Raw genomic sequence first — 13101 nt, 5'->3', positions numbered from 1 at the left:
TTTACATACAAGATATGTCTCCTATATATAGCTCATGGCAGGTTTGGTCATTCTGTAGCTCATATCTCACTTTGGTAACTGTCATACATGATGCCTAGCTCAGATAGGCACATCTATCAATTCGAAGCTCACGGAGCTGAGAAGATCAAAAAGATAAATTTTTTTTTTTTTTTCTGTTCAGTTTTTTGTCTTATTTTTGTTCTTGTACTATTTGATTGTTCTTAAGTCAATAAATAAGGTAAATTTATTTATGTTGTCTACACTGTAAAAAAAAAAAAAAAAAAAGCGTAATTTTACAGGTAATGGTCTGTATTTTTTTACAGAATTTTACTGTTTTGTCATTATACAGTGAATGCCTGTTATTTTACAGATATTTGCTGTAATTTAAAGATCCACTATTAAATGTACAGGTAATTCCTTGTATTTTGGTTTTACATATATTTTACGTTTTTTAAAAGGAACTTGTCTGTATTTTTACAAAGTAATATTTTACAGATTTTTTCTGTGAAATTAGAAAACAAAGAAAAGAAGGTATAACTGCAGAAATCTGCATCTATTCAATATGTTTTCCTTACAGATTATTAAGCATGTGGGGGTTAATGTGAGTTTTTTTAAGGTTAAATAATAGTATTTGTACATACAGTAGCCTACCCTACATAGGCTACAGTAGACCTGTATTGAATTATTAAAAGATAATTACTGTAGATAGACAGCATTATTATAAAATAACTTTATAAAACCCTAAATTTACCTTTTTTTTTTTATGTAATTTGACATCATTTATCCGTTTTTCCATGGTTTAATAAGCCATTATCAACAGTAATGTACTGTAATTTAATTCATTTTGACTGTAAAGCCAATTCTGTATTTTCACGGTTTTTGCCTGTAATTTTGTGAAATGGTTATTATCTGTATTTTAACGGAATCCGTCTGGAAACTTTGCTGCCAGAGATTTACAGATTGTATACTGTTTTTTTTTTTTTTTTTTTTTTTTTTTTTTTTTTTTTTTTTACAGTGTAGGCCTAGTAGCTATGGATATTAATAATTTTACTAATATATAGGTAAACATATAGGTGAACATATAGGTGCACATATAGGTGAACATATAGGTGCATATATAGGTGAACATATAGGTGCATATAATATAGGAAAACGGCCAATTTTATATATGCAACTTATATTAAAAACCTATATTAAAACCTATATTAAACACATATGTTTATATAGGTTATTTCCATGTGGGACAAAACACACACATACACAATTTTTTTGGTAAATTTGGAGTGCTGTCAGTACAGAGAACAACGACAAAAATCGGTGTTGCCTACACCGTGTTATCCTCTTTTTAAAATTTGCACCCTGTTGACTTCAATGGGGCAAGTTTTAAACCTGCTTTTAGCCTCTTAACATCCTTGATGTGTCATTAAAAGTGCACATCCATGTTAGATGATTCCTTCAGAGTGAACACGTGTGAATCTGACTGCAGTAGATGTGAAAGATATTAATAAAAGTGATGTTATTTCAGCCAGTGCACATACCTGTATTTGAATCTGACTGCAGTAGATGTGAAGTCCACAGTAGTCGATTGTCGAGTTCATGCAGTTAGTTACCTATGATCACGGGCGTGAACTCGACAATTGACTACTATGGACTTCAACCGAAAACAGGAAATAAATACAGGTATAAGCGCTACATTTGTCTATTTCTGCCACAATACCATGGTTACAGTTAGCATTACTACATTAAATCCAAAGGGAACATTGGTGATTTGTGGACTTAAAAGCCTTATAATTTAAAACTTCATGAACTTGTTTGTTCAAGGCTCAATGTTTCTCCTGGCTTCCAAATCAGTGCCCATGATTTACTCACCCTCAAGTCATCCTAGGTGTATATTACTATATATTGCTGTTTAGAACATGAAAATAAACTACTCACCGTGATCTCAGACTGGGTTTATGTGGTTTCTCCACTGCATGGATCTTCATGTGTCTCTTCAGGGGAGTTTTAAAAGAGAAACTCTCTCCACACTGATCACACGTGTGCGGCTTCTCTCTGCTGTGGATCATCTCATGTTTTTTCAAAGATGATAACACACTGAATCTCTTTTCACAGCATGAACACTTGTAAGGTTTTTCTCCAGTGTGGATCCTCTCATGTTTTTTATGATCTGATGACCAAATGAATCTCTTGCCACAGTGTGAACACTTGTAAGGTTTCTCTCCAGTGTGGATCCTCTCATGTGTTTTCAGATGTGATGACTGACTGAATCTCTTGTCACAGTGTGAACACTTGTAAGGTTTTTCTCCAGTGTGAATTCTCTGGTGCAGTTTTAAACAGTTTGCTGTAATAAAAGTCTTCTCACACTTAAAGCACATGTACTCTCTCACACCAGTGTGTCTTTTCTGATGTGTATGTAAAGTCTGCAGCTGTGAAAAACTCTTTCCACACACAGAACATGAATGCGGCTTCTCCTTCATATGAACTGACAGGTGTCTCTTCAGCTCTGATGCACAGATAAATGTTTTGCCGCATTGATCACACGAGAACGGCTTCTCTCCGGTGTGGATCCTCATGTGAACATTAAGGTGTGAAGATCGACTGAAACTTTTCCCACACTGATCACACTTAAACGGCTTCTCTCCGGTGTGAACTCTCATGTGAACATCAAGATCATGTTTGTATATGAAATTGTTTCCACACTGATGGCATACATGCGGCTTCTCTCCAGTGTGGATCATCATGTGTATCTTCAGGTTACTTTTAAAAGAGAAACTCTTTCCACACTGATCACATGCAAGTGGCTTCTCTCCAGTGTGGATCCTCTCATGTGTTTTCAGATTTGATGATCGATTGAATCTCTTGTCACAGCGTGAACACTTGTAAGGTTTCTCTCCAGTGTGGATCATCTCATGGGTTTTCAGACTTATTAAATGATTGAATCTCTTGTCACAGTGTGAACACTTGTAAGGTTTTTCTCCAGTGTGAATTCTCTGGTGCAGTTTTAAATCGCTCGCTGTTATAAAAGTCTTCTCACACTCAAAGCACATGTACTCTCTCACACCAGTGTGTCTTTTCTCATGTCTATGTAAAGTTTGCCGCAGTGAAAAACTCTTTCCACACACGGAACATGAATGCGGCTTCTCCTTCGTATGAACTGTCAGGTGTATCTTCAGGGCTGATGCACAGAGAAATGTTTTTCCACACCGATCACATGAGAACGGCTTCTCTCCGGTGTGGATCTTCATGTGACGCGCAAGATTTCGTTTACATGAGAATCTCTTTCCACACCGATCACATGTGAACGGCTTCTCTCCGGTGTGGATCCTCATGTGAGCATCAAGACTACGCTTGCTTGCGAAACTCTTTCCACACTGAGTGCAGGTGAAAGATTTCTTGGCTCTTCTTTTCTTTAAAAATGTCTTTTTAGTCTTTGAGCGACTCAAAGGTTTTCCTCCAGGTTTGACATGATGTTCCTCCTCCACTTCACTCAGTTCTTCACTCTCCTCGCTCTCTTCCATCAGGTCTGAAATCAAAGAAAAAAAAAATTATTTAATGTTCAGTACATCAAAATAATTCAAAGAGAGAAATATAAAGTGAAAGGACATGAAAGTGAGTCCTGATGTAATAGTAGAAAGTAGACAACTGTTATAAAATATTATGATAATCTGATGCCTTTTTATATATTGATTATATGTCCTTGAAACTTTCCATGAATGAGGTAAATTTATCTTAGGCACGAATCCCATGTTTCTTTAGCAAGAACTATTACAAATTTTTGATAAATGAAACAATTATCTAACATGATATTAACATTAAAATATACAATACTGCCATATTGGTAACACTTTACAATATGGTTCATTAGTTACTGTAACATTAGTTAATAAACATACAGCTGTTCATTGTTTGTTCATGTCAGTTCACGGTACATTAATGTTTGAATGATTTTAATAAAGTATTAGTGTAAGAACTGATTTTCCTGCTAAAACAAAGCTCACCCTGCAATAAAGCCATAAAATGCACCCTGGACAGCAGATAGCAAAGACAGAGCTCAGGACCTCTTCCTGCCCAAACTTATCTCCTCGTCCCCTTGTTTGACTTCAACTCATCCCCCCTCTCCCTCCTCAAGGCACTGAAAGTTCATTAAGATTGTCTATATATCGCATATGGTGTATCTTGTGAATATGTTGTTTTTTCCCTTTTCATGTCTGGTATCATTTTTAAGTGTCGCAGTGCGATTGGTAAAATTGTCTTCATTTCATTGCAGTCATTGGTTTAATGAGAAAGATTGAGAACTTAGGAGAATCCTGTTTCTCCTCTCTGGCTGATATCTCTTTACGATATCTCCTGAAACCAGGTGCTACCCCCTGGGGTACATGGATTGTCCCAAACAACTCTAAACAACATTTCACGAGTTCACACTTACAAATAAGTCAGATAGAATAAATGCGTATTTGGCGTGCTGTCCGAGGAGAGGGCTCCGGGCTCGGTATTTGGCCCGAACCCAGAGTACTCCCCCTGTATTCCTGGCTGTGAAAGAACAAGCCAAGAGTGAGGAGTCGGGGTGGTGGAGGGATGCTGAAAACTGTCAAGGAAGTTAGGCGAGTTGACAGAGTGAATATATATATATGCTTCCTCTTATGCTGATAGGGTAGACATGGTAATTGTTTGATGAGTTGATTGATTGATTGATTGATTGCTTGATTATTTGAACGTGCTCCTCCCGAACTTTGTTAATAAAACATCATTTGTATAACCCCTTTTGTTAAGGCTAAAAGTAGCTCCTAACTGGCAAATTTAGGAGCAACTCCTAAAAATAATGGGCGTGTCACTCGTAACTTTAGGACTCCTAATTTTTTTGACTAAGAGTAATTCACGAAGCATTTTAGCCCTAAAAGTAGCACCTAAGCCTGGGACAGCTTAAAAGAAGTCGAGAGGACTCCTAACTCACTAAGACATATTCACAAACCGCTTTTTGTGGCATTTTACGTTGCAATGTTTTGAAATGCGTATGTGACGGCTACAGGAGCTTCCAATCGCGAGGGAACAAGTTTGCATTGTAGGCATAACTAGGGATGCAATAACGCCACCAACAACAACCAAAACTAGGCTACTCATTGCATGTAAACTAATTGTAACGTTTCATTGTGAATCAAATTTTTTTTTTTTTTTTTTTTTTTTTTTTTTTTGTACTCAATTTTTATTGTCTTGTTGGAGAACAATATCAAAGAGGTATTGTGACAATACAGAGATACATAGCAATACATTCACCACCCTCCCTCCCACCCACCCACCCACCCACCCACCCCTACCGCATGGGATACAACATAACTATCAGTGTAGCACAGTCAGTGTTATAGAACAGTCCACTTAGTGGCTTCCTAGTAAAATGTCCTGAACTCTGGCAATTCCATTGCTCCATGTTTGTATAGTCCGAGGTGTAGCGCCGTTGATCTTGGCAGAAGAAAGTTCAAGAAAAAGAATCTCTAAAAAAGTATTCAGCCAATGCTTATGGGCTAAGTTGTGGGGTGGAACCCAAACTTGAACAATGATTTTCTTGGCTGCTGTAAGACCAGCTAGCCAAATTTTTCTAGATCTTTCATTCATGTCTTCAAGTTTAGAGTCATCATTGAGAAGGTGTAAAACAGGGTCCATAGGGAGCTGAATATCAATCAGATCAGACAATGATTGTAACACCTTGTTCCAAAAGTCACAAATCTTAGGGCAGTCCCACATTATATGCATAAAAGTTCCCAAAGCATTTTGTGAGCACAAAGTACAGAATGGATGAGGAGCATGACCAATTAAGTGTCTGATTCTAGGAGTAAGATATGCCCTATGAGATATCTTCATATGAATAAACTGATGATTTGGATTATGAGAGGAGGTACATATATTATCCCAGCTTGTGTTCCAGTCTATTTCACTACTTCTGAGTGCCATTGAGCGATCCCAAGCTAACGTACTAGGTTTAGGAGATAAATATGATAGGAACCTGGCATACAGAAAAGAGACGACACTTTTTGGGGCGACCTGTATCCAGCCGACTACTGGATGTTCCTTCATCTCTGAGCCCCATACAACTTTGTGTGCTTTGAGAGCTGACCTAAGTCTGAAGTAAAAGAATAAGGAATGTCTAGGGATACCATAAAGTGAAACCAAGTCATTAAAGCTTAGTAAAGAGTCTTCACCATTCAAGTCTCCAATGACCCATATACCCTTCTCTGCCCATACATCATGAATGAATGGCTTGTTTCCAGATAATAACTTGTTATTACGCCATACAGGGGATGATTTATGCCATTTTGATGTAAGACCCACTAATCTCTCAGCTTGTCTAATGATCTGAAGCATGTATGTCAATACTGGGCCATACCTCAATGTACAATGGTTAATGGAGAGACCAGAAAAAAGAAAATCCCTAAGCCTAATGGGAGCAACTATGTCTTGTTCTATTGTCTTCCATGGTGATATACAGTTTGGATCCAACCACTGCTTTATTGGACGCAAGATAAATGACCAATGATAGTATTTAAAGTTGGGGAGTGCCCAACCTCCTTCTAGTCTGTTATGCTGTAGTGTGGTCCGTTTAATACGTGGTCGCCTTCCACTCCATATGTATTTTGTGAGTAGAGAGTCAACCTTGGACCAGTAATCCTTCGGCGGAGATAGTGGTAGCATAGAGGAGATAAAATTAATGCGTGGTAATATATTCATTTTCACCACTGCTATGCGAGACGGGACAGATGCAGGGAGAGCAGACCATCTTTTTGTATCCTCCTCGACCTTCCTCAAAACATTTGTGTAGTTTAATTTAGTTAAGGCTGTAATAGATGTTTGAATTAACACTCCTAGATATTTGACCTCTTTGGTAATTGCAATATTAGTAGGTAAAACTAACTGACTTCTATCCCTGTTAACTAACATCAAAGCAGATTTAGAGAGATTAATTTTAAAACCGGATAGTGTACCAAACATATTTAATGTTTTAATAGTGTTGGGAAGAGAATTCTGTACATCTGACATATAGATTAATGTATCATCTGCATACATTGACACTTTGTGAGTAGAAGTGCCAATGTGAATAGGAGAAATAGTTATACTGTTACGAATATACTGCGCTAGAGGTTCTATGGAAAGATTAAAGATCAAAGGGGACACAGGACAGCCCTGTCTTGTACCACGGTTTATAGTAAACAAATTTGAAATGACACCTCCTATACAGACTCTAGCAGAAGGGTTCGCGTATAGCACCTGAATCATTTTAATAAACTTAGGACCAAACTTGAATTCTTTAAGGACACGCCATAAGTACTGCCACTCAAGCCTATCAAAGGCCTTCTCTGCGTCAAGAAAGAGAAGGCCACAAGAAGAGGGGATTTTCTGCGCTTCACCTAAAATGTGAATTAGTCGCCTAATATTGTCTGCAGCCAAACGGCCCTTCATAAATCCTGTTTGGTCAGGATGTATTAAATCTGGCAATACTGACTCTAGTCTGCGAGCTAATACACGGGAATAAATTTTTAGGTCAGCATTAATAAGTGATATTGGCCGGTAACTTGCACAGTCAGAGGGGTCTTTGTCCGCTTTGGGGATAACTGATATAAGAGCAGTGTTAAGGTCTTTGTGGAAATGCCCTTGTTCGATAGCGAAGTTTATAGAATCCAGCCAGAAAGGACCTAAAAACTCCCACAAAACTGAATAAAGCTCAACCGGCAAACCATCGAGGCCTGGGGAGCGCCCTCTCTTCATACTTTTTAGCGCTAATTGTAATTCCTCTAATGAGATAGGTAAGTCAAGAAGATGACTTGGACGGCTACCTTGCGAATAATATTTGTGCTTAGTAACGTGCATTAAATACTCTACTCTATGCCGTAACAGATTGTTCAGTTCAGCTTGATGTGTCTTCAATTGAGATTCCATGTCTTTACTATAATTCCTTTTAAGTTGACTTTCTAATCGTTCGCATTTTTTTTCTAAATCTGAAATCTGACGTAGTCTATTATGCTTATTGTGACATGAAAATCTGATTGCATTGTTCCTGAGGAATCCCTTTATGGAGGCCCATAAGAACATTGGGTTCTCTACACTGCCCTTATTAATGTCTATGAATTCGCTAAGTTCAAGTTTTAGTTGATTAAGGAAGCTTTCATTCTGTAGTAATGAGGAATTAAACCTCCACCTAGAAGACTTATTGTTTCTGATATCTCCAAAACTAAATGTTGCTTCAATAGGGTTATGATCTGAGATGTGTCTAGAAAGAAGATTTATTGAAGAAGATGTAGAAATCAATTCACTAGAAATAAGTAGGTAATCTATCCTAGAAAAAGACTTATGGCTTGAAGAGTAGAATGTGTAATCTCTTGATGAAGGATTATGTAGTCTCCAAAGATCCACCAAATTAGGTCCTTTGCTAAATTTCCTAAAGCCTTAGAAGAGGTTATCTGAGTGCGAGTAGCGACAGCAGCAGACCTGTCTAGGATGTTGTCAAAAACTGTATTCATGTCTGCCCCAATAACCAGGTGGTACTCATCTAAAGTTAACAACTCTTTTGTAATGTTCTGAAAAAATGTACAGTCAAAGATGGCTGGGGCATAAATACTAATAAAGGCTACTTTCCTTCCTTCAATAGAGGCACAACAGAATGCTAGCCTTCCTGAAGCATCTGAGCTTACTTTAATTATGTTTATAGTCAAATTACGTCTCATTAACACAGCTACCCCCTTGGTGCTACTACCATCTGATGAGGCAGCTACCATTTTATATCTCCTGTTTTGTAGTCTTAAAGTATCATTAGGTTTAAGGTGGGTTTCTTGCAATAGCGCTATATCAACGTTTTTACGATGAAGAAAATCTAAGACCTTGGACCTTTTGAATGGGGAGTTGAGCCCTCTCACATTAAATGACATAACATTGTATCTATCCATTGTCCCTATTGAGGTATGCCAAAAACAAACTGTGAGTGATAAGGTTAAAGTAAACTGCCGATGTGTATAATGAAATAAGAGAATTTACTGTCATGAAACACTCGCCTGTGCTAAAACATATCAATCCCATGCGGAAAAAACCCCTGAACAGCCCTCCCCTCTCCCCCTCCCTCCCCCCCGCCCCCGTCCCCGTCCCCGTCCCCGTCCCCGTTTTCATCTGTGAGAACCACGAAGCGATGTCTAACAATGAACCTATGCCTATTAGCCCCTAACTGGGACTGCTTCCACTGTTTCCATAACTGAAACACATTTGTAGAAGTAACCTTGGTTCACGAGATAAAGGAAAATACAAAACGGAAGATGACCGCGCTGATGGGTAAACTGCTTTACATTACACCCAGTCCACAGGCTACTATTTAGCGCCCCCGATGCGGAATGATAAAACACTGCATACTTAAAAAATAAAATAATAATAATAATAATAATAATAAAAAAAAAAAAAAATAAATAAAAAAAAAATAAAAAAAAAAATCCAACTAAACGTGCATAAAAGCGTCATCATAATTCAAATAGAAAAGGTTTAAGCTCAAGCATCATGTGTCTATACATGTTGACCTGTTTGTAGTCATTCCATGTCTGTGAAGTGCAAGGATTCTCTAGCAGTAGACCTGGCGTTATTCCCCTTCGGTTGAGTTGAAGGGGTGTCTTGTCCCGCGAAGAACATTTCAGCTTCCTCTGCTGAATCAAACGATAATTTATCCCCATTGTACGTGAGCTTCAGGATGGCTGGGTAGATCAAAAAAGAGTCGATGCCTTTCTGTCGCAATTGGGCTCGGATCGTTTTGTACTTGTTTCTTCTCTGTACTGTTTCGGCACTGTAGTCAGCGTAGAATTCAAGTTGAGTGTTGTCTGATAGTTTAGGTTTAGCGTTGCGAGCTCCCTGCAGTATGGCTTGACGATCGCGGTAACGGAGCACTCTGAAGATCATTGTTCGCGGTCTGGAGGGGTTAGCAGAGAAGATTCGGTGGGCTCTGTCAATTTCTATGGATTTTCCGGCCAGTGTCGGGATCCACTGAGGTAACATTTTACAAAGAAATCCGACTGGATCATCTCCTTCTGCACCTGTTGGTAAGTTTACTAATCTTACATTGTTCCTTCTTGACCTATCTTCCATCTCGGTGACCTTCTTTCTGAGGCTGTCCAGCTCAGTGAGACAGTGGTTGGTATCTTTTTTATTCTGACGAAGCACTCCTTGCATTGTATCGACTTTAGCGGACACCTTTTCCATATTTTTGGCGTGCGTGTTGATGTCGCTATTCAGTGATCTCAATAGCGTCCCGTTTTCAGCTATTTGACTTTCAACCGTAGTTAGTGCTTTCGTCAGAGTCTCACTCAGCATTTCGGTTACAAGGTCCCGTAGTGTCTCCCTCTCCGCCTCTACCGTCTGCTTGATTAGCAAGGAGATTTCCTCAGGGAGTAAACTAGCCAGCGAGGTTCCTGAGCTAAGGCTAGCTTTGAATCGCTTGCCCGCGTCTTGTTTTGCAGGCGAACTTGCACTTTTCTTTGACGCCATTTCACGATATAAGTTTCAAAACTATCCAATATGTTAAATGAACGCCTGTATTGCAGGAAACAAGCAGTTTAGCCGCCAGTCAAAGGGCTTTTGGCAGGAGCTCAGTGTAAAGCGACCATCTCGCTGCGCGTCTCACCGGAAGTCAAATTCTTGTGAATCAAATTAAAATGTTCTTCTCTTTGCAAACGTAGGCAGAGGCATATAGTGACAGATTAATTCAATAATGTTGCAAAGATATTGCATCAATCCATATGTTTCATTAGGCTATTAGGCTATTTGTTTTGCTTTACTCTTTATTCATTTAGGCTATTTATTCAGTTATTCATCATCTTCCATCCTTCGCACTACTTGTGTAGCGCACGCATTCTCAGACCTGTCACTCATCATCGTAGGGGAAGTGTTTGGAATCATTCCTGCGTTATCAAGGTGGTCACTCAAGTCAAGCTCGTCACACAGTCAAGCTCGTGCATGAGTAATGACGTCATCCATAGCAACGAAGACTCACTCTTAGTTTAGGAGTTGTCATTTTTCTTTACTAAGAGTAGGTCTGAAAGGCGTTGTGAATAACTTTTAAGAGAAGACTCCTAGCTAAAATCTTTTACTGCGATTTAGGAGTACTCCTAGTGGTAAGATAAAATGCTTTGTGAATACGGCCCCTGATCTGGTACTTAAGGCGAGGTGACAGAGCAGACTTGGGGACTCTTTACCAGGATCATCCCCCACAGTGATGTTTCCTGTTGGAAAGCCCTGACACATGTACATACTGTTTCAGTGTTTTCCTGTTGCACTCACACACCACTGTGTGTCTCTGTCAGGAAAACATTGCTTACTTTTAGAGTCATCTTTGAGTGAATGATGTTATATATTTTCTGAATTGGTTTTTAATCATTTACTTCTGTAATTGGCATGATACATTTTTACCTGACAAATACACTCACCTAAAGGATTATTAGGAACACCTGTTCAATTTCTCATTAATGCAATTATGTAATCAACCAATCGCATGGCAGTTGCTTCAATGCATTTAGGGGTGTGGTCCTGGTCAAGACAATCTCCTGAACTCCAAACTGAATGTCAGAATGGGAAAGAAAGGTGATTTAAGCAGTTTTGAGCGTGGCATGGTTGTTGGTGCCAGACGGGCCGGTCAGAGTATTTCACAATCTGCTCAGTTACTGGGATTTTCACGCACAACCATTTCTAGGGTTTACAAAGAATGGTGTGAAAAGGGAAAAACATCCAGTATGCGGCAGTCCTGTGGGCGAAAATGCCTTGTTGATGCTAGAGGTCAGAGGAGAATGGGCCGACTGATTCAAGCTGATTGAAGAGCAACTTTGACTGAAATAACCACTCGTTACAACCGAGGTATGCAGCAAAGCATTTGTGAAGCCACAACACGCACAACCTTGAGGTGGATGGGCTACAACAGCAGAAGACCCCACCGGGTACCACTCATCTCCACTACAAATAGGAAAAAGAGGCTACAATTTGCACGAGCTCACCAAAATTGGACAGTTGAAGACTGGAAAAATGTTGCCTGGTCTGATGAGTCTCGATTTCTGTTGAGACATTCAGATGGTAGAGTCAGAATTTGGCGTAAACAGAATGAGAACATGGATCCATCATTCCTTGTTACCACTGTGCAGGCTGGTGGTGGTGGTGTAATGGTGTGGGGGATGTTTTCTTGGCACACTTTAGGCCCCTTAGTGCCAATTGGGCATCGTTTAAATGCCACGGCCTACCTGAGCATTGTTTCTGACCATGTCCATCCCTTTATGACCACCATGTACCCATCCTCTGATGGCTACTTCCAGCAGGATAATGCACCATGTCACAAAGCTCGAATCATTTCAAATTGGTTTCTTGAACATGACAATGAGTTCACTGTACTAAAATGGCCCCCACAGTCCCCCACCAGATCTCAACCCAATAGAGCATCTTTGGGATGTGGTGGAACGGGAGCTTCATGCCCTGGATGTGCATCCCACAAATCTCCATCAACTGCAAGATGCTATCCTATCAATATGGGCCAACATTTCTAAAGAATGCTTTCAGCACCTTGTTGAATCAATGCCACGTAGAATTAAGGCAGTTCTGAAGGTGAAAGGGGGTCAAACACAGTATTAGTATGGTGTTCCTAATAATCCTTTAGGTGAGTGTAAATGTTACATCTTGATTTATTCTGAAGTTTTAGAAATCATTCATTTTAGTAGATTAATGTGCAGTCTGGTGTTTCCGCAAATCTTTGTCCAGGATAGATCAAACTGAAGGCACTATGAATGGAGCATGGGGCACATCTTAGGAAGACCTTCTGATTTCTGACTATCTCCTGACTTAGCATGTTGTACGCTGCAAATATTACAAAAAATTACACCTATGGGTCTTTAGTGCGCGGCTGCATAGTGTAAAATAGTTGCACTGCACCCTCTGACTATTTCAGGACTGGCTAGTTTGTGATCGCGAACGCACAGTCGTGACGTCTCAAAGCGACACTAGGTCCGTAATGAACGAATAATTGAAAGTATGGGATAATCAGAATAATCAAAGATCTAAATTAATTCATGATCAATATTTATGATTATTTTCTAATCAAAAATACAATCT

General features: G+C 39.2%; 2 protein-coding genes across 3 annotated transcripts in view; both read right to left on the bottom strand.

Annotated features, from left to right (window-relative positions):
• The window catches only part of LOC307162720 (uncharacterized protein), a 225904-nt gene that overhangs the window by 128392 nt on the left and 84411 nt on the right, over nt 1–13101 (bottom strand). The gene's annotated exons all lie outside the window — the stretch shown is intronic.
• Nucleotides 1–13101, bottom strand: part of LOC307162581 (uncharacterized protein) — a 46853-nt gene that overhangs the window by 2893 nt on the left and 30859 nt on the right. For both annotated transcript variants that reach the window (XM_079878004.1, XM_079878005.1), the window contains one exon: nt 1936–3523. In XM_079878004.1, the coding sequence (XP_079734130.1) occupies nt 1936–3523 (1588 nt within the window). The remainder of the gene's footprint in view (nt 1–1935; nt 3524–13101) is intronic.

This window comes from Squalius cephalus (genome assembly GCF_949319135.1).
Source record: "Squalius cephalus genome assembly, chromosome: 1".
NCBI lineage: Eukaryota > Metazoa > Chordata > Actinopteri > Cypriniformes > Leuciscidae > Squalius > Squalius cephalus.
The sequence above is the reverse complement of the archived record's forward strand: the minus strand, read 5'-3'. Positions and strand labels throughout refer to the sequence as shown.